This window comes from Siphateles boraxobius, unplaced genomic scaffold, assembly GCF_051911475.1.
Source record: "Siphateles boraxobius isolate OS27281-9 unplaced genomic scaffold, OSU_SipBor_1 29, whole genome shotgun sequence".
Lineage (NCBI taxonomy): Eukaryota > Metazoa > Chordata > Actinopteri > Cypriniformes > Leuciscidae > Siphateles > Siphateles boraxobius.
The window spans coordinates 14,924,132-14,944,988 of NW_027508908.1; the positions used below are offsets into that span (position 1 = coordinate 14,924,132).

At 36.7% G+C, this 20,857-nt stretch overlaps 1 protein-coding gene across 1 annotated transcript in view; it reads left to right on the forward strand.

Annotated features, from left to right (window-relative positions):
* The window catches only part of smad1 (SMAD family member 1), a 29,347-nt gene extending 9,595 nt beyond the window's left edge, over positions 1–19,752 (forward strand). Inside the window, exons 2-7 of the mRNA XM_077246645.1 lie at positions 1,698–2,282; positions 7,415–7,693; positions 8,824–8,940; positions 14,784–15,005; positions 15,215–15,471; positions 18,222–19,752. Coding sequence (XP_077102760.1) covers positions 1,883–2,282; positions 7,415–7,693; positions 8,824–8,940; positions 14,784–15,005; positions 15,215–15,471; positions 18,222–18,365 — 1,419 coding nt within the window. The 5' untranslated portion in view covers positions 1,698–1,882 and the 3' untranslated portion in view covers positions 18,366–19,752. The remainder of the gene's footprint in view (positions 1–1,697; positions 2,283–7,414; positions 7,694–8,823; positions 8,941–14,783; positions 15,006–15,214; positions 15,472–18,221) is intronic.
* The last annotated feature ends 1,105 nt before the right edge of the window (positions 19,753–20,857 follow it).

The following is a 20,857-nucleotide window of genomic DNA, read 5'->3' on the forward strand; positions in this document are numbered from 1 at the left end:
TCAAGTGTGGATCGTTGCCTACTGTTCGCGATCCAACGTACCTCCAGTAGAAGTAAGTGTATTTTATGTTTTTTGAGCAAATAGTCATTTCAGTCGATGTCAGCCAATTCAACCACAAATGCGTCTAGTTGTTGTCGTTGTCGCAACAGGTCCCTCGCATAAATGTAATTTCGTTTGTACGTAGCAAACGTTATCACAGTATTTGTGTTTGTAGTTTCAAAAAATTGCGCCAACGTTATCAAAGTTTGTGTGTGTCTGTGTGTGTGTTGCACATCCATAATTGCAAAGGGGACGCGATTACAACTCTATAAGTACATACATGTATCAAATAACCATTCCGAGACGTCCTGGTCCATTCTCATTTGTGTTTCTTCTGCCGGAGTCTCTTCATCATCTGGGTCTGATTCCGGTTCAAACATGTACGGCTGAATGTCATACAAAACAGCGGGTCTTTCACTCTCAGCCATTCTGCTTCTACCGACTGTTTATTGCCATAGGTATGCAAGTTACGTTCTCATCCAAAGCCAGGGCGGGGATATGCAGCTCATTTACATTTAAGGTGGTACATGACAAAACAGCTCTTTTTAAAACAGGCCCCAAAAATTTTCAAATGGTTATAATAAACTAACTGTGGGGTATTTTGTGCTGAAACTTCACAAATACATTCTGGGGACACCGGAGACCAATATTACATCTTGTAAAAAGGGGCATAATAGGTGCCCTTTAAAACAAATAAAGAACTAATGTAGGAGAATGGTTATTAAGCGACAACATCGGTAAACTTTGTATATTTGTGCAGTGTGCGCATGTCAAAAAATCTATTCCGATTTGAATCTCTTGACTTATAACCGTGCACATTAACCCGATCATGTATCACATCACAATGTTTAGCATTCATGTAAACTACAAGCATTCATGTAAATTTACAATTCATGTAAACTTCAGATTCATCAATCGGAATGAATTCAGTCCGATTGAAACAAAAGTTGTGCATCTAAACATATCCAGTATCTGCAGAGTTGCCAGTTATGGCGGTCTTTCCAGCTCTTAAAGGACAATAACAAATAACACATGAGTACCGAGTCGACCGTTCTCTGGGATGCGTTTTCATGATAATCGAATGTACCTAGTTTTAGCATTAGTTTTAATTTTACCACAGATTAGCTTATAAAGCTAGTATATAGGGCATTGAATAAGTACAAATAAATAAAAATCGCTAGTTAATACCACTAACAAGGCTCAAAATAGCCCCACACTAACACGGTAGCATAAATGAGGGTCCCTACCTGCAAAGCTGAAGCATTGACAACTTTGTAAGTGTACTGACAGTTTAATAAGAAGATACTTTATAAAGACAGTACACTTCGCGTATATATGTGACTATTGACCAGCACGTAGCACGGCGTTCGTGGTTCGACTGGTCGAGACTGTTTTCCAAAGATGGCTCCTGCCTATATACGCGAAGTGTACTGTACTAAAAATATGAGTCTGTATGTGATTTTCTGTAAATCTGTTAACTCTGACTACCCAATATCTGCTGGCTGGATCTGGCAACTAGTGTCGACTAGTGTAGACTGCAAATCGGGGCAAAAATCTGGGCAAAGTCATGTTGTGTTTTCCAGCCTTTAGTGTCAGTACTGGAACCTCTTAAATGGATCCCAAAGTAATGTCTGACTGCGTTGTCTGTCTCTTTACAGGTGCACTTGACAATCTGCCCTAACTGTGAAACAACAGAACTTTCAAAGATACCCTCGTTCATGTGTTGCTGTGGTTGAGTTTTTGATTCTCTCTGAGGAGGTAGAGCAGAGAGTCCTTGTTCCTGTGTGGTGGAATCCTACGGAGTAAGTGTGACAACGTTGGCTGGGGCGCACGTGGCGCCACAATGAGCGTCATCTCGCTCTTCTCCTTCACCAGCCCGGCGGTCAAGCGACTGCTGGGCTGGAAGCAAGGTGACGAAGAAGAGAAGTGGGCAGAAAAGGCAGTGGATGCACTGGTCAAGAAGCTGAAGAAGAAGAAGGGTGCTATGGAGGAGCTGGAGAGGGCACTCAGCTGCCCCGGTCAGCCAAGCAACTGTGTCACTATCCCTCGCTCACTAGACGGGAGGCTCCAGGTGTCACACCGGAAGGGGCTGCCTCATGTAATCTACTGCCGAGTGTGGCGTTGGCCCGACCTACAGTCGCACCATGAGCTCAAGGCCCTGGAGTGTTGCGAGTTCCCCTTTGGGTCTAAACAGAAGGATGTGTGCATCAACCCCTACCACTACAAGAGGGTGGACAGTCCAGGTGAGTGACTGAGTTTGATCATGATAACTATAAGCAGCTGAGAGATACATTTGGATTTGGATTCATCTCAGTGACTAAATGTTTTTAACCTGTTCACCAAAAATAATCATTCAGATTTGTTCAATGAACCTTTCTGTAGATTACATCATTATAACAATAGTTGGTGGAAAGGTTTGAATGAGTCATTTAATTTAAACAATTAATAGATAATTTTAGGAAAAAAAGCACTTTCGGTTACGGCCGAATAAGTAAAAAGACCGAATAAATTTGACCGAACAATGACGCTTTTGATGACGCGATCAAATAGTAACCAGCGTAGAGTGAGAGGCGCGCACTTTATAAATGCAGCCAACATGCCCCCTTTGAGCAGATAACAAAAGAGAAGCTCTTCCGATGCATCTGTGCAGACGTTATACCCTTACTTGCAGCACTAAAGCGTCTTTTAACCCTCTGTAATTGACAAACGCGCCGCCGCGTTTTGCTGGATTTTTTTCACATAGCAGCAAAATAGACTTAAGTACTCCGTCATTTATGCTCACTTAAATGCATACTTAAGAAATATGAAAAAAATAAACTGTTAAATGTCTACTTGTGTCCACTTACAATCGAAACAAAACTGTGCTTTTGTAAAATAAATAAAATAAAAAGGGTGTGCTTTCTGCCTCTGTCTCCGTTAACTTTTTTTCTGGAGCACGTCTCTAAACTTAAACAAAACTCAGCCAATACTAGTCACACAGGCAAAGGCAAAATATCTTTATAATCATTTAATTGTCTAATTTTAAATGATATAATTCAAAATGAAAACAAATATTCTCTGTTTATGTAATCTATGAAAAGAGAGAGATGTCAGTCGTTCTCATGGCAACTCCTTATCTGCTAATCGCCACGGAGAGCACGCGCTATATTGAAACCCAAATGATCTGAGGCAATCCATGCAAACCTGTCAACGCCCACGATAAAGTGTATGTAAACCGCAAAAGAAGGCTTCTGTCTAGGACAGTTATTTATTTGTTGTGTGTTCATCCACATTTTTTTTTGCACTTTTCAATGCACTTTTTCAGTTACATTCTTTCAGCAGTTATAGGCCTAACATAGGCTATTCAAGAAGGGGGGCTTCAAAGATGGCCAAATAAAAATATATTTTTTATTTTACTAATTTATTTATTTTAAGTTATATTGTGCTTTGTTTAAATAATATCTGCTGGAATGTTTAAAAAAATTCAGTGTTAAAGCTACACTGTGTAACTTTTTTAGTTTATTCTTAGCTAAAAACACTTATTTCTTTCAAAAATATATGTGCTCATTAATGTATATTTACTTTGTTCAAGTAATAAAGTATTCTCGTGAGTGTATAATATGCCATTGAAAATACATACGGGTAAGGGGTTCTAATGTCGGTCGCCATGTTGCCGATCCATCTTGAAAGTACATTAGCCAAAGAGGGACATACCCGTTAATTCAAGCTTCGCCTTTTCACGTTTTAATACTCGATGGCACCGTGTCGAATGTCAAGAGGGGGATTGCTTGCACCTCCGTCATATCAACTGATCTCTGCTCACAGAGAAAATGATATAGCCTACAATGTAAACTTTGCCTTACGCTAGTGATGTCGTACAACATACAGAATAACGATAGCACTGATAAAAGTTACTTTACTAAGATTAGCTTGCATTCGTCTGGGAACCTGATAACTGATGTTAGCAATGAAATGGTAAAAAAATAACGTTACATAAAATAACATAAAACTATTATTCATTTTACATAGATGTCATAACCTATAAGTTACCTGACAAATTAAATTACTGCAAATTATAATTGTTTTCTAAAATAAATTCATCACTTGAAGGAACACTCATGGACGAGGTCAAACTGGAAGCCATGTTAATCTTGGACTACATTTGCCACCATAGGAGTTAAAACGAAATCGGAATTCAGAGGAACAGAAACTAATATTTACTGGATGGTCATATGAAAAGCAAGACAAAATAGTAAAAAAGCATATTTTTACTATTTAATTAAATGCAATGGTGAAAAAATTGGCAAAATAAATGGAAAAAATGTGAAACACTGCGTTCGGTATACGGCCTTCGGCCAAGCGTTTCATTATTATTCGGCTTCGGCCAAGAATTTTCATTTCGGTGCATCCCTAGATCAGTATATTAATTAATAAATTATTGACAACAGGCATTCACTACCAGCACATTTACACCAAGGATGATAACAGTCATCAGCATTGCTCGACTTTGAAGAGCTCAAGCATTTAAAGTGACAGACAACATAACTGCAGCACACTCTTATAATAATCAGAATGTTACTGTCCATTGGTGTGGAAAATATCTTTATAGTTATCATTTATTAACAAATGTGTTTCCACAAAATCTTCTAAGAGACTAAAAGATTGTTTAAGCATCATAAGCAGTTACCCCACAAATGACAACATCAAGTCGTTAATTTATTATCTATAAATCTCTTCCATTTTGTCAAAACTATTTTGTGAAACAAAGACTCGTTCAGAGAAGGTCCAACTAATGAAATTCTCCTTGACAGTCCTCACTTAAATGCTTGTTCTCGTAAGCAGTCATGTGGTTTAAAAGGGCAAGACTTCAGTGAACAAAAATTATGAGTCAGTGCATGGAAAGAAACAAGAATGATTCTTTCTCTTTACAAATACGTTCCAAAAAACAAAAAAAAAACAAAAAACGAATTCATTCACAATCTAAACACAGGATTCCCTCTGTCATGGAAAATCTGTAAATATCAAGTAATTTTAAAACTAATTTCCAGTGGTTGAATGCTGAAAAGTCATATAAATCTATAATAGTAACATTCTTCCACTTTAGGTAACTCTTTGTGATTTTAATCTCTATAAAATGTTTGTGAAAATCCTTAGAAGTCATGAAAAGCTGGAAATGTCACTGAAAAATCATAGAAAAGTCATGGATATTTGTTGGCTAAAATGTGTGGGATCCTGTAAAAGCAGCTAAACTAGACTTGGTTAGTGAGTCAGTTGTTAAAGCAAATATATTTTGTCCTTTTGGAATATTTTGTTTGAAATCATTTAAAGGGATAGTAACCCCAAAATAAAAGTGTTGTCATCAGTTTCTCAGCCTCAAGTTGTTGCAAATCTGTATGAGTTTCTTTCTTCTGTTGAACACAAAATAAGTTATTTTGAAGAATGTTGGTAACCAGAGAGTTGAAGGTAGACATTGACTTCCATAGTAGGAAAAAAATACTGTGGAAGTCAATGGCTGTTTACCAACATTCTTCAAAATAACTTATTTTGTGTTCAACAGAGGAAAGAAACTCATACAGGATTGGAACAACGTGAGGGTGAGTAAATTATGCCAACATTTTTTGGGGTGAACTATCCTTTTAAGTATTATTATTAGTTCATCTTGGTGTACATTTTTTCTGTTGAACTGTAGTTGGTATAAATTGCAAATCACTGGAAATCTCCACACACATTTTCTCTTTCCTGTTGTTAATATTTACCTTTAGAAGAACAAGTGAGTAAAAGCACTTTCAGTGAATCCCATATGGATTATATAGCCCATATGTACCTTTGCCATGCATGTTCCTAAGTTTTCCTTTCCCATGGTTCCTGCAGATGGTCTCTTTCTTTTTCTGTTCTTCCCCTTTCATATCTCTCTCCGGCCTCTGCCAGGTGCTTTTCTCATTTGTGTGATCCTGATACCACTTGAGAGAATCTGGTAGCATCGAAAACTGTGGAGTCTAAAACCTACTGTGCTGTGTGTGTGTGTGTGTGTGTGTCTTAATGGGAAATGAGAACATTTTCTCAACCTCTGCTTATGGTGAAAGAATGGACTTCAAATGCACAGCCTCCTTTTTGTTGGCTAAGCAGAAGATGAGGGTCAGCTGACAACACAGAAACAGCTGTCCACAGTATGTGTGTGTGTATATATGTGTGTGCACACATTATGAGAGCAGGAGCAGGAAATTCCAGGCGGAGGCAGAATGAGGGCTTTGTTCAGGGTCTGTGTACAATTTTGTGTGTGTGTGACGGCTGAAACATAAGGAAGAGTTTTACAGGAACTCCTGTCACCCACACAGACAATAGCAGGAAAGAGAGGATGCCTGCCTTGCACCCTCTTGCAGGCCTGTGGATATCTGGACACCTGTCTTTCCCCTCCTCTCCAGAATGCCAGCATGCTGGCCATATCCATTGTTTTACAGTACTCATTGCTATATCGCTAAAATACAAGTTTCCAGTCTCACTGGAAACAACTTGACAGTTTAAAACTATTAGCCTGTCTGAATGAAAAGGCATGCGGGCAATATAGGTGGTGAGACGTTTATAGCTGAAAATCCACTTCAAAACACCAGTTACCACATTTTATTACTCTACTATTTTTGAGAGCAAGTCTGTGTGTGACAACTGTGAATATGACTCTTGGATGAGTTAGTTCTAGTCTTGGATGTGATGGTTAATTTGTATATTACAGAAATACAGAAAATTGTGGACAACAAAACACCACATATAATCATAAATAATTAAATGGATAGTTCACCCAAACATGAATATTCTGCTGTCATGGCATTCCAAATCTGTATTAATTTCTTAATTCTGTGAAAAGCAGAAGATATGTTGAAGGTATATGTTTTTGTCCATACAATGAAAGTTGTTTTACTCCCCATTGACTTTAAGTGGATGGACACATTTTTTTTTCAAAATATCTACTTTTCTGTTCCACAGAAGAAAGTAAGTCATAAAGATTTGGAACTATATGAGTAAATTATCGCAGAATATTCATATTTGGGTGAACTAGTGTTTTGATGTTCCTTTATGTTTATTTGTGGTTTTGAGTGTGCAATTCTTTATATGTACACTACAGAATATTTACTGTTGAATTTTTTGTTAGCCAGTACATAAAATATCCTCCAAATCACTACAGTATAATGATTAATATTCAGAGCTGTTGGGTTTTTGGCAGGACATTTCCAGAATTCATACTTGTGTGTTCATGTCGTGTCCATAAACAAAGAAAAGAAAATGTAGCCAGTAGAGGCAGATGAATTCATGTCTCATTCATAACTCAAAAATGCGACGGATTGTCGTGTCACGTTCTCCATTCTAATTGCTTATGATTGGCATATTTCTTCTCTATTCCTAGTTCTGCCACCCGTGTTGGTACCACGAAACAGTGAGTTCAATGCGAAACTCTCTATGCTGCCACGTTTTCGTAACCCACTTCACCAGACAGAGCCACCAATGCCTCAGAACGCCACCTTCCCTGACTCCTTTCCCCAGCAGCCAGCAAACACCCTACCCTTCACCCCGAACTCTCCAACCAACAGCTACCCCAGCTCGCCCAACAGTGGCACAGGCAGTACAGCCACCTTCCCCCACTCTCCATCCAGCTCGGACGCAGGCAGCCCTTTTCAGATGCCAGGTGAGCTGCACTTCTTCAATGTCTTGCTTTCTACTGTAGTAGAAAATGTACATTACCGGTCAAGGGTTTTGGGGTGGTAAGATTTTTAAAAGGCATGTCTTATGTACACCAAAGCTGCATTTATTTGATCAAAAATAAAGTAAAAAGGTAAGATTGTGAAATATTACAATTTAAAATAACTAATTTCTGTTATAATGTATTATAAAAATGTCCCGTGTTAGCAAAGCTGAATTGTCAGCATCAGTACTTTTCAGTGTTATATGATCTTTCAGTAATCATTCTAATATGCTGATTTGCTGCTCAAGAAACATGTATTATTTATACCAATGTTAAAAACAGTTGTGCTGCTTAATATTTTTATGTAGAAATGTGATAATTTTTTTATCACAAAAGAACAGCGTTTATTTGAAACAGAAAACTTTTGTAACGTTATAAATGTATTTATTGTCACTTTTGATTAATTTAATACATCCTTGGTGAATAAAAGTATTCATTTATTTTAAAAAATCTTACTGACCCCAAACATTTTGATGGTAGCACGGAGCTTGTGTGATTACCATATACATATAGAATAATATTGAAATGATACTGTAAGGTACTTCAAATAATACAATGATATTTTTTTAAGGGACAGCAGACACATTGTTTTCTAACTGAGGTACCTTGTAAAATTAATTTTAATGGCAGAAGACTGTTTGATAAAGGTACTATGGACCCTTTTCACAGGCTCTGACATTGTAAGAGCAAGTTATTTCCTATTTAATTAAGGTACATTTATAACACTATACTTCGTTATTATTTTTCTGACATAACTAGTCCACACACCTGCAATGGAGTTTGTAATAATTCTAACATAGTAAATTTGGTATTTTTCTCTCTTCTGAATCCTGTGCTCCATCTCTCCCAATTTTTATTTTCATCATTTGAAAAATTGTTAAATATTGATTTTTTTATTTTGGGCACAAATAAATATGACTTTCCATAGTCTGCCATCTACTTCTAGTGGGAAAAAAAGTTAATTGTAGGTCTGTTTATATTGTATATAAGTTATAAGTGTTGGGTGGATTCTGTGGGATAATATTTATTTATCTACATCTGTTTTCCTATGTTTTTGGGTGTTGCTTCAAAAGAAACCCCTCCACCTGCTTATATACCCCCAGAGGAGCCAATGACACAGGACTGTCCACAGCCAATGGACACTAACCTGCTAGTTCCCAACCTGCCATTGGAGATCAGCAACCGACCAGGTACACTCTATTTGCATCATAAAACCACCCATAAGATAAAACAGCACACTAAGCTTCAGTCACTCCAGCTAAGATATTGCCTCTTCCTTACAGCCTGACATGGGCTGCATAAAACTACGCAGCTGGCTGCCCACACTGCAGGTGCAGGAAGTCCACACACAAACATACTCTCTCTCTCTCTCACACACACACACACATATAATGATTTAAAACATCACTTACTTCGTCCTTTAGTTTGTTTCTGTCGTGTCTCTCCTCGCAGGCTCTGTGGTGTTCTCGCAGCCGCTTTAGTCTCCGTTGAAGTCGCTCAGACATCTTAGTTTTTTGTCACGTTTCGCGGAAAGCGCACTCTGATATAGCCTACTCCACATGACGCAATGCTGGCGCAAAAAAACAACAACATAAAACCAACACTATTCGCCGTCCATAGGTATCGATGTTAGTATGCAGATCGTTGAAAATCTAGTGCATTTGCAATTAATTTTTGAGGCAGTTGTTGCTGAAATCCAAACATCGTATGTATTGTTTATTTACGAACAACTACTGTGTAATTGTGATATATTTATATTTAAAAATAATTAATTCATTACGTTTTCTATAAAGATATGTATTTTTCATTGACCAATCACAAAAATCACCAAACCATCCAATAAAAAACCCAGAGTTGTACTCTTCCAGCCAATAGAAAATAGGCTGCAGCACACGCCATTATCCTTTAGGGGGAGCTCAGGAGAATGAAGAAAACACAGTTTCGTCATGATTTGATATTGGAATGAGGACATTTGAGAAATTTGCACAGCACAAAGCCCACCCCCCCTGGGGTCTAAATTGAGCAAAATAAAGTGAGGACCAAGATTTTGTCCTCACTTTACCGAAAGGTCCTCACTTAAAAGGTGTTTTGTCACATTTTGGTCCTAACTAGTATAGCAATACACACACACACACACACACACACACACACACACACACACACACACACACACACACACACACACACACACACACACACACACACACACACACACACACACACACACAAAGTCACAGACAGTTTGACTTTTTGTCACTTAAAGGGATAGTTCACCCAAAAATTTAAATTTTGTCATTATTTACTCACCCTCAAGTTGTTCCAAACCTTTATAAATGTCTTTCTTCTGCTGAACACAAAATAATATTTTCAGGAATTTCAGTAACCAAACAGTTGATGGACCCCTTTGGCTTCCATAGTATTTTTTTTTTTTCATGCCAAACTATGGAAGTCAATGGATCAACTTTAAATCTAGTTTATCTAGCAGGAAAGTATGTTGTGTGATTATTAAAAAAAGCAACAAAAAAAAAGCAAATAATGTTATAATTCTTTATTGTTTGATTAATTTCCTCTGTATTGTTGTAAAAAAAGAGTTGTTCCATACCTGCTCATTTTTATCCCCAATGTTATCCTTCAAACTGTGCAAATCGAAAACCAATATAGTGAACATATGTAGGCTATGCTCTAAATTATGTGCATAAAAAGGTTAAGTTACACAGTAAATTAAAAGTAAATTGCACAGTTAACTGTTAGAAGTTTGTAAGTGATAGTAAAAATGTGAAAGTTTTTTCTAAAGAATGCTGTTAACACCTTTAATATTCATTAATATTTACTTTTCCATTTTCATTTCTTATGCATGTTTGGAAAAATAGCCTCAACACAATGTTTAAAATATGGTATTTTTAAATATCTCTCGAAAGAAAAGAGCACTGCACTTGATCACAATCAATGACCCACCAATTTGTACAGCAAAAAATATACAGTTTGCATATAGTGGGATGCATAAACCTAGGGATGGGTATCGTTCAAAAATGTCCGATATCGATACCAATACTGATGCCTTGACTTTGATACCGGTTGCTAGCTATACTTTTTTTCGATACCAATTTTATGAAAACCCATTTAACAAGATTACATTACATTTTACCTAAAAAAAAGTTGGTCAGTTTTGACTACAAAGACGAAGTTGACATTGCCATCTCCGCAGTATAGTGAACACATGCCTATACAGAGAAATGCTCATAATTACATAATCAGAGTATTTTTTTTTTCGATTCGAATTGGTTAGTTTAAAAGTAGAAATTTCAAGCTTTCTAAATGCCTATTTCTCATGTATGTGAGGCAAGTAGCCTAAACGCAGAGTTTCGGTTAATTTGTGACGCGCTCCAGTTCTTCTTGCAGTTGAAGATGGAGCAGTTTATTCTGTGGGCTGTCAAGTGCTTCATCAGATTTGTCGTAGAATAAATAAGGAAGATCCAAAATCTTTGTGGAAGGTGCTGAACGGGTTCCAATCGATTGGTAAACCGAATTATACTGCATCAAAATTAGGATTAGATATAAATGGTGAGATTGAGTTTGGGTAGAGTTGCTAATAAATTTAATTTATTAATTTCATCAATTGTGAAGATCTTAATTGATAAGCTCCCTCTGTCTAAGGGGATGTATGGAATTGATTTTGTTAAGAAATTTTATTTAAAAAAAGGAGTGTTGCTTAACTCTTTCGTTTTTACATGTTAGAAAATCTTCAGGTGTCTAAGTCAACTGGGCTAGATGGTATTCCAGCTAAATTTTTAAGAGAAGCTGCATTATATCTCCAACTGTCACATTTATTGTGAATCTTTCTTTAGAAAAGGGTATTGTCCCATCTGACATGAAGATAGCTATTCCATTATACAAGAAAGGAAATAGATATGATCCTGGAAATTACCGTCCAGTCTCCATTCTTAGTGTGATTTAAACATTTTTAGAAAAGTTTGTACATAAACAAATGTATCAGTATGTATGCAAGAATGGTTTAATTTATGATTATCAATCAGGTTTAAGAAGATTTTATTCGACTGACACTACTTTATTTAACAGATTTTATAAGGAAGGAGATTGATGTAGGTAAAATGTGTGGAATGCTACTCTTAGATCTTCAAAAAGCTTTTGACACAGTGAATCATTCAATACTGTTAGATAAATTAAGTGTCATGGGTTTTTCAAGTATGCTGATAGCCTGGCTGAACTCTTATTTAACAGGGAGAATTCAAAGGGTAGAAATTAATGGGATTCTCACTGAGGAAACAATTATTAATAATGGAGTTCCTCAGGGAAGTGTCTTAGGGCGTCTTTTATTCCTCCTATACATAAATGATATCCAAGCAGTTTGTCACTCTAATTTGTTCTTATATGCGGCTGACTCTGCTTTACTGGTTTCAGACAAGGATGTCTGTAAAATCCAAGTGATGTTAAGTGAGGAGTTATGTAAAGTAAGAGACTGGCTCTCTGAAAATAAACTCTTATTGCATTTAGGTAAAACGGAATCCATATTATTTGGGTCTAAAAGTAAAATGAACTAGGTTCCTAACATGTCTATCAATGTAAGGGATTGTGTAATACCAAACAGAATTAGTGTTAATTATCTTGGCTGTGTCCTTGACAATGATTTAAATGGTGCAAGTATGGCTATGAAAACTTTAGGTAAGGTTAATGCTCAAACAAAATGTCTTGCTAGATATGTAAGTTTTGTGGATAAACAAAATTTAAATCTACTTGCATGTTTAGTGCCATGCCATTCTGAGTACGCATGCATTTCATGGATGTCTGGAATCTGTCTCATGTATGGTTGGATAAGTTACAGAAATCGCAAAATAAATTGCTACGGTTGGTTTTAGGTTTTAATCGTTTGGCACATGTGGATGTATCCCATTTTAGACATATGAATTTGTTACCTATAGAAAGCAGAGTAGCACATTTTAAACTAAAAATGGTACACAAGATAATCAATAAAAGAGCTCTTACATATTTTAACACATATTTCTCTAGGGTAAGTGAGAGAGATCTTTATAATACTAGGCAAAGCCTCATGGATATTACATTATATCGTTTTAAAACTATGTATGGTCGTATGTCTTTTGAGTACTCAGGGGCTCAATTGTGGAATTCGTTGCCTCCGGATATCATAAGTAATTCTAATTTGGTTGGTTTTTGTGCGAACTTTGTAAATGTGAAAACTTATTGTAGCTTTGTATTTATAATAGTATGCAATGCCAAAGTAACCTGTCACTATGAGTGAAGTCTGTGCTTTACATCAAGGCCCGCAATGGAAACAAGTTTTTAACTTAATTGCGTTATCCTTAACAATGAGTGTATTTCACTACTTTCCTTGTCTAATAAATCAAATCAAATCAAAAGTCGTGTTGCCAGTCTTGGCAGCAATTATCTTATCAAATATTGCATCATGTGCTGTTGGCATTGAGCCTGGTGAAATGTAGCCAAACTTTTGATCTTTTCCACATCTTTTCCATATATAGGACTACATCACTCTCTCTGAGTGTCTCGTTCGGTCTCTGATACCGAACGACAAGAAATTTTTTGATACTCGATGGTATCAAGGCAATTCGGTCGGTGCCTAAAAAAGCATTAAACTCGATACCCAGCCCGAGTGAAACCCAGAGTTCCACAGGAGGTGAGGGGTGTGTGCAAGCTGTTGAAATATTTGTGGAAGTTGGGGATGCGTGCACAATCTGCATCCTGTGCAGTGCTGTAGTGCACACTTCCATTGTGATAGGCTAATGGGAAAAGAGTAGACAAAATACACCTGTGGCCCACTGTCACAGACCAGGGGAAGCTGAGAAGAAATATGCTATAGATAAACACATTTAACTCTCTTTGGGATTAGCACAGTAGGAACAGATGAGCTGTGAATATCAGAAGACATTTGAGTGATTGGTATTTTATAGGACCCAAAACAAATTAACTTGCACTGTGGTGGGATTTGATACGGACAGCTATGCCACTTCCCAGCAAGCAATAGCCGTCATTTCACCATCTAGGTTAACTATAAACCCAGCTATGAGTAACCCATTTCTTGCCAAAATAACTTTGAATTTGGTTACATGTCTTTTTTGCCAAAGTAACTTGCCAGTATGATATTCCATCATGTAAGCAAAGTCAACAGTGATTACAAGGTGTTTGGTTTCATTTCTTTGATGTGTTCTATGCGTAGCCTGTGCATCTATCCTTGGGCTATGGTTAGACTAAATGTTCACTGACAGCCTACATTTTGCCTTGTTTTAGCCTAGACGTCAGGGCTGGGTTTGGACGGCTATTAGACATCTTTTATATGCATAATTGCTTGCTGGGTTGTATTATGCTGATTCGGTTGTATATTGTAGGCCCTTGAATAGTGATTTGATGCTGCCTGTTACTAAAGTGTTACCATTAATAGCCTAGCAACAGTGACATCATATAAATACCCTAGTAAAATCGATATGCCCTCGGTTGTAATAGATGAGATGCAAGTCTAAATATGTTAATCATATTTCTAAATCCCTTTCAAAGACGCAGTCCAGTACTAAAGGTGTTTTAATATATTGCTAAATAAAATGTTTTGGGGGTTGAATCTACTGTGCAAATGTTTGGGGTGAGGTTTGTATACTTATGTATACCTTTATTCAGCAAGGATGCATTACATTGATCAAAAGTGACAGTAAAGACATTTACAATGTTACAGAAGATTTCCATTTTAAATAAATGCTGTTCTTTTGATCTTTCTATCCATCAAAGTATCCTGAAAAAATATCACTGAAGAATGGAGTAATGCCTTTGCCTTCCAAAGAATAAATTACATTTTAAAATATATTAAAATAGAAAACATTAATTTTAAATTGTAATGATATTTAACTATATTTACTATTTTACTTTTTGATCAAATTAATGCAGTCTTAGCATAAGAGTTAATAATATTAAAATCTTTGCACCATACTACTATGGTTTGCTATGGTAATTGCATGTGCGCTTGCATTCATTGAGTTCATAACGTTTTGTGCAGATGTTCAGCCTGTGGCCTATGAGGAACCCAAGCACTGGTGCTCAATTGTGTACTATGAGCTGAATAATCGTGTGGGAGAAGCCTTCCAGGCCTCCTCCACCAGCGTACTGGTGGACGGCTTTACCGACCCCTCGAACAACCGCAACCGCTTCTGCCTGGGTCTGCTGTCGAATGTCAACCGCAACTCGACCATCGAGAACACCCGACGCCACATCGGAAAAGGTTTGACTTGACACTGAAATGACTGTATAAATCAACTATTCTAGGATATATTGCATATGTCATTGGGTGATTATTGATTAGCGCAATTATATAGCACTAAAAATGACATGGACATGGTGATAGTGATATGATATTGATGACAAATCGCTGTTAATAAGCTATATATACTTTATGTAAACTCACAATCACTTTTTTTATACATTTTACAGGAGTCCATTTGTACTATGTGGGAGGGGAGGTGTACGCCGAATGTTTGAGCGACAGCAGTATCTTTGTCCAGAGCCGCAACTGCAACTACCACCATGGTTTCCACCCCACCACCGTATGCAAGATCCCCAGTCGCTGCAGCCTAAAGATCTTCAACAACCAGGAGTTTGCTGAGCTCTTGGCTCAGTCCGTCAATCACGGTTTTGAAGCCGTCTATGAACTCACCAAGATGTGCACCATCCGCATGAGCTTTGTAAAGGTAAGCTATAAACTAGATAAACTGATAATTCATAGCTCACTCAGCAATACTTTCATCATTTACTCACCCTAATGTTGTTCTGAACCTGTATGCATTTCCTCCTTCTGTGAAAAGCAAAAGAAGATATTTTGAAGATTTTTTTCTGAATGTCAGCATACTATCTGTTTTTCTCCATATACTATATATAGGAATAATAATTCTTTTTTTAAAGAAGTCTCTTATGCTCACCACGACTGCATTTATTCAAAGAAAACTACAGTAAAAACCGTAATGCTATGAACTATTATTATAATTTAAAATAACTGTTTTCTATTGCAGTATATTTTAAAATCTAATTTATTCATGTGATGGTAATGCTGAATTTTCAGCATCATTACTCCAGTCTTCGGTGTCACGTGATCCTTCAGAAATCATTTTAATATGCAGATTTCTTGTCTTATATTCAGATATATATGAATATATATCCAAATGCGAGTAAAAATCTGTTGGCGAGTATATGAAACAGTGTCAGTCACCAGTTGGCCGGTAACATTTTTATAATTTCTAACATGTGAAAAATTGTGAGAACATGAACAAATGTGAACGGCGCTCTGGACAGTTGACAGGGCAGTGTTGCATTGTCATAAAAGGTTAAAGGGATAGTTCACCCAAAAATGAAAAATAGCTTGTGTAAGAAAAATATACATATTTAAAACTTTATTAACTAAAATAATTAGCTTCCGGCAGACGCCTGTATGCATCGATTTATGCCAAAAGAGTAAACCCTTGAACTTGACGCACAATGTAATGACGAACGCGTTTCCCCAGCCATGTTTGTTTGAACCGCGAGAGGCGTCAATTACTGTTATTATGTTGTGCGTCAAGTTCAAGGTTCAAGTTCAAGAATGTCATATACACCTAGGATGGCTTCAGGGTGAGTAAATCATGGGCTAATTTTCATTTTTGGGTGAACTATCCCTTTAAGCCTCGCCAATTTAAATATTCAAGCTCAAGAAAGGGAACTCAATTAGTTACGTGTGCAGTGGGAAGTTTTCTGTGCACAAACATCCGAAGTGCGCGCCTAGAAATCCACTTCCAGACAGCAAACAAATACTGAATACTTCTCTCTTTCACGTCTTCTTGTGCTTGAACAGACATATTCAAACAAAATTGTCAAACTGCCCACCTTGGCAAGTATCCTTGTAAACATACTAGTCAGTTATGTCTTAACTGAACGTAAACGGTTGACAAATAAAATGCATGTGTAACAGTATAATGGTTCCGTGCATTAGCTCTTAAAGTGACAGCAGCCTAATATTCCTGCTGCTCTCTGTGTTTTTAATATTAATTAAACATCAAATGGCAAAGAACAATCACTCAGTGTTCTTGACTGAATAACTTTTGTAACTTTAACAAGGATTCATGGCTGGTAAAAAAAAATAATATATATGCCCAATAAATTGTTACTGGCCACTGGCAGGTGGGGCAAAAAGTTAGTTTGCATATATAGACCATTAAAATATATGTAATTTTTTTTCTCAGGAGTGTATATACATAGATTTTAGAGTAGTCAATGTGCTGCTTGTATAGCAGTATATATTTACTGTCCTCTGAAAAGAACTTAACATACAGCCATTATTGTCAAAATAGCTGGCAACAAAAGTGAGTACACCCTAAGTAAACATCTCAAAACTGTCCAAAGTGTCAATATTTTGTGTGAGCACCATTGTTATCTAGCACTACCTTGATCCTTGGCATGGAATTCACCAGAGCTGTACAGGGTGTTGCTGAGAACATGGTTCCAGTAATTTGTGCTCTTGGACAGGTTGCTTTCAGCAAACTGTTTGCAGGCTTTCTTGTGAGGCAGCTTCAGAAGAGGCTTCCTTCTGGGACGACAGCCATGCAAACCGACTTGTTGCAATGTGCAGCGTATGGTCTGAGCACTGACAAGCCGACCTTCCACTTCCACAACCTATAAAGCAATGCTGGCACGATCATGGTCTGTTTTTTGAAGCCAGCTTCTGCACCTGACGCACAGCTCCATGACTCGACTTCTTTGATTGACCCTTGCGAGGCCTGTTCCGAGTGGAACCCGTCTTGGAAAACCTCTGTATGACCCTGGCCTGTACTGTCACTCAGTTTCAGGGTGTTTCCAATCTTCTTATAGCCTAGACCATCTTTGTGCAACAATTCTAATTCTCAAATCCTTAGAAAGTTCTTCGCCATGAGGTGCCATGTTGAACATCCAGTGGTCAGTATGAGAGAATTGTACTCAAAGCACAAATTTTAACTGCTCTAATACAAGATACACACATTAGTATGGTCCTGTCAAGTAGACAAAAACATGAACATGATGAATAGGACATGTGGCTTTGCATGGTTAAACAACGTACATCTATTATCACTTAGGGTGCACTCACTTTTGTTGCCAGCTATTTTGACAATAATGGCTGTATGTGGAGTTATTTTCAGAGGACAGTAAATATATACTGCTATACAAGCAACATATTGACTATTCTAAAATATATCCAAGTTTCATTTCTATAGTATTGTCCCTTAAGATATACTAAAATGTTTGCTGAAATGTGAGGAGTGTACTCACTTTCGTGAGATACTGTGTATATAAATATATACAAATGGATGCCTGTTTGTGTAACCACATGTGAGTAAAAAACATAATTCAATTAGAATTTTAGTTTTTGAGTGAACTTTCCCTTCATGTAGCACACAATTTCAAAGAGAACTAAGACATAATTGTACTTGTGTTTCAGGGTTGGGGTGCAGAGTACCATCGACAGGATGTGACAAGCACCCCATGCTGGATTGAGATTCATCTTCACGGGCCCCTGCAGTGGCTGGATAAAGTCCTTACCCAGATGGGCTCTCCTCACAACCCCATTTCTTCTGTGTCCTAGATAGAGCTGATCATACGGCAACTGCTGATGTAACCCTGTCAATCTGGGTTCCCATGCAGAAGCTGATTTGTTTAAGGGAGATGTGGGAGAAGGCAGGAGGGTGGGGGATGTATTCTACTTGAAGGCAGTTTGTTTGGGGGCATAACATTTGGATGAAGAGTCCTCAGTTCTCAGCCCGTGAGAATCTGGAAGATACTTGACAACTTTTGTGTGACCAAGCATGTTAAATGATGAGGCCATCATACTTGGGGCAAGTATCCTCCGTTGGTCTTGTTTGTGAGTGATGTTGGGTTTTAAGCCAACTTTTGTTTGTTTTCTTTCTTATTCTTTTGCATTTCTTCTCATTTTTCCAGTTTACAAATCAGTATTCCATTGGCGAAAAAAAGATCTGCATCGTAGCTTAGAGACTAGTACAGTGTTGTACAGAGTAGTATTGCGTGAATACGTCTGGTAGACAAAAAAAGTAAGATGACAGCAGAAATATAATGCTTTAAATGAACTGAATGGCATGAAGCTGTGAGAAGATAATGAGGTTATTAATGCAACATTTCTCAAAGCTGGAAAGAAGACAAAATGTAGCAAAATTGGACAAAAATGTCAAATGTAGAATGAAAAATACATATATTTGAATACTTAAAACTTTTGAATGGGATAAACGTAATGGTTGTTAGGGCATGTTAGTAGTGGGTAGGGATGCATGAGAAAACTCATGCGTACAGTATTTTGCGCTAATTTTACCGCAGTTGTGTTCGACTGATTTAAAAAAAAATGGGTGTGTAAATGTACTTATTAGTAGAGAAAGTGCTGTGCAGTCTGTTTTTTTGCAAGTGTGGTTTGATCCCCAGGATTGTAAGTTTATGATGTCTACGAGAGCAAAGGCAGGCTTCGTTTACTTTGTCCCTATGTTGTGCACTGCATCACTGTGCTGCACGGAAGAGCGTACTCCTTTCACTGTTATTTTTTTTCCTGAAATGCCATGAATAATCTGTTTTCATAAAACACCTTTAGCAAATTAAGAGAAAAAATGTACGTAATGCCAGTGCATTTCCAGCATTTTTCGAGTAAAATAGTTACCTTTTTTTGTTGTTGACAATTCTAAATGGCACTAGAGATATTGTTTTGTAAAAAGTAGTTAATTTTTTTGATTAACTTGCTCTGAGTTTTTTATTCATAGTGCAATCCCATCCACTGTTAAAATGTAAACATTTTTGTATTTTTTGAAGAAAATATATAATGTTGTTCCTTCATATCTGCACTTTCATAAGTGGCTTATTGTCTCTGTCCTTTAATTTTTGTGCTGTTCTTGCTTACTTGTACTCTCAGAAAGCAGTTTTATTCCATGAATATCAAAGTCTCTACTGTAAGATTCAATAAAATTGTTTCATTATCACTGTCTTCTTGTCTCTTGATGTTTAGGAAGTTTTAAGGCAAACAAATCACTATTTTACAGTGTCAAATTCAATGTGTAACCCATTATTATGAAAAAAAAAGTTAATTAATCAGATATGACACAAATTTAAAACATTATATAATGTTGAAATGTAAATGGTATGGAAATTAAAGAACTGTATCTAAACAGACCTGTAAAATACTATAGGCCTAAGATTATGATTATTGAAGGTAAATGCTTAAGGTAAAACTATTGTACTAGATTAAATTTACAGGACAAAGAGATTTATAAATGTCATAGATATACTGGAAAACTGCACTAGTTTCATTCATCCGATCTCTGTCATATAAAAGGAAAACAGCTCCCTCTAGTGTCATAATCTGACATTTGTGTTAAAAGGTTTGCAAACTACTGTGTTGCTGTTGTAAGTGAATGTGCCTCACATTTCTGTATCATGATTTGAATTTGATTTAATATTTAGTTTAGTTGCGCAGTCTAATTTTCCTGGTGGAAGAAAAAAATATTTGTATGCGTGTTAAACCACCATGCATCATGCTTTTACAGACATAATGACACATGAGTGGATTTACCAAACTAAATGGTTGGGTTATCTGTGAGAAAGAAAAATACATACTGACAAGCAGACATTTACCATAGCCTAAATATACATAAAATTAATTTAAATGTATAAGTGACTTAAAAAGACAATATTACTAATTAGAGTAAGGTAAAACCTGGACAAAAACACATATGAGTGTGTTTTAACGAAATCTGAGATTTTTCTGTCCCTCCAATGAAAGTCTAAGCAACTACCACTTTCAAGCCCCAGAAAGGGACACTGTAAAAAAATGATTTGTTAGTTTGACTCAAAAAAGTAAGTTACCTGGTTGCCTTAAAATTTTGAGTTCATTGAAACTAAAAATGTGAGTTTTTACAACAAGTGATTTTGTTGTTTCAACTATTATTTTGTTATTTGAATCAAAGATTATTTTTAAACTTAACTTAATGTTTTGTTGTCCTAACTTAAAGGGTAACTAAACCCTAAACCAATTTTTTTTAGTTAATGATCTGTAAGAATGGGGCTTTATTAGTACTGTTAATT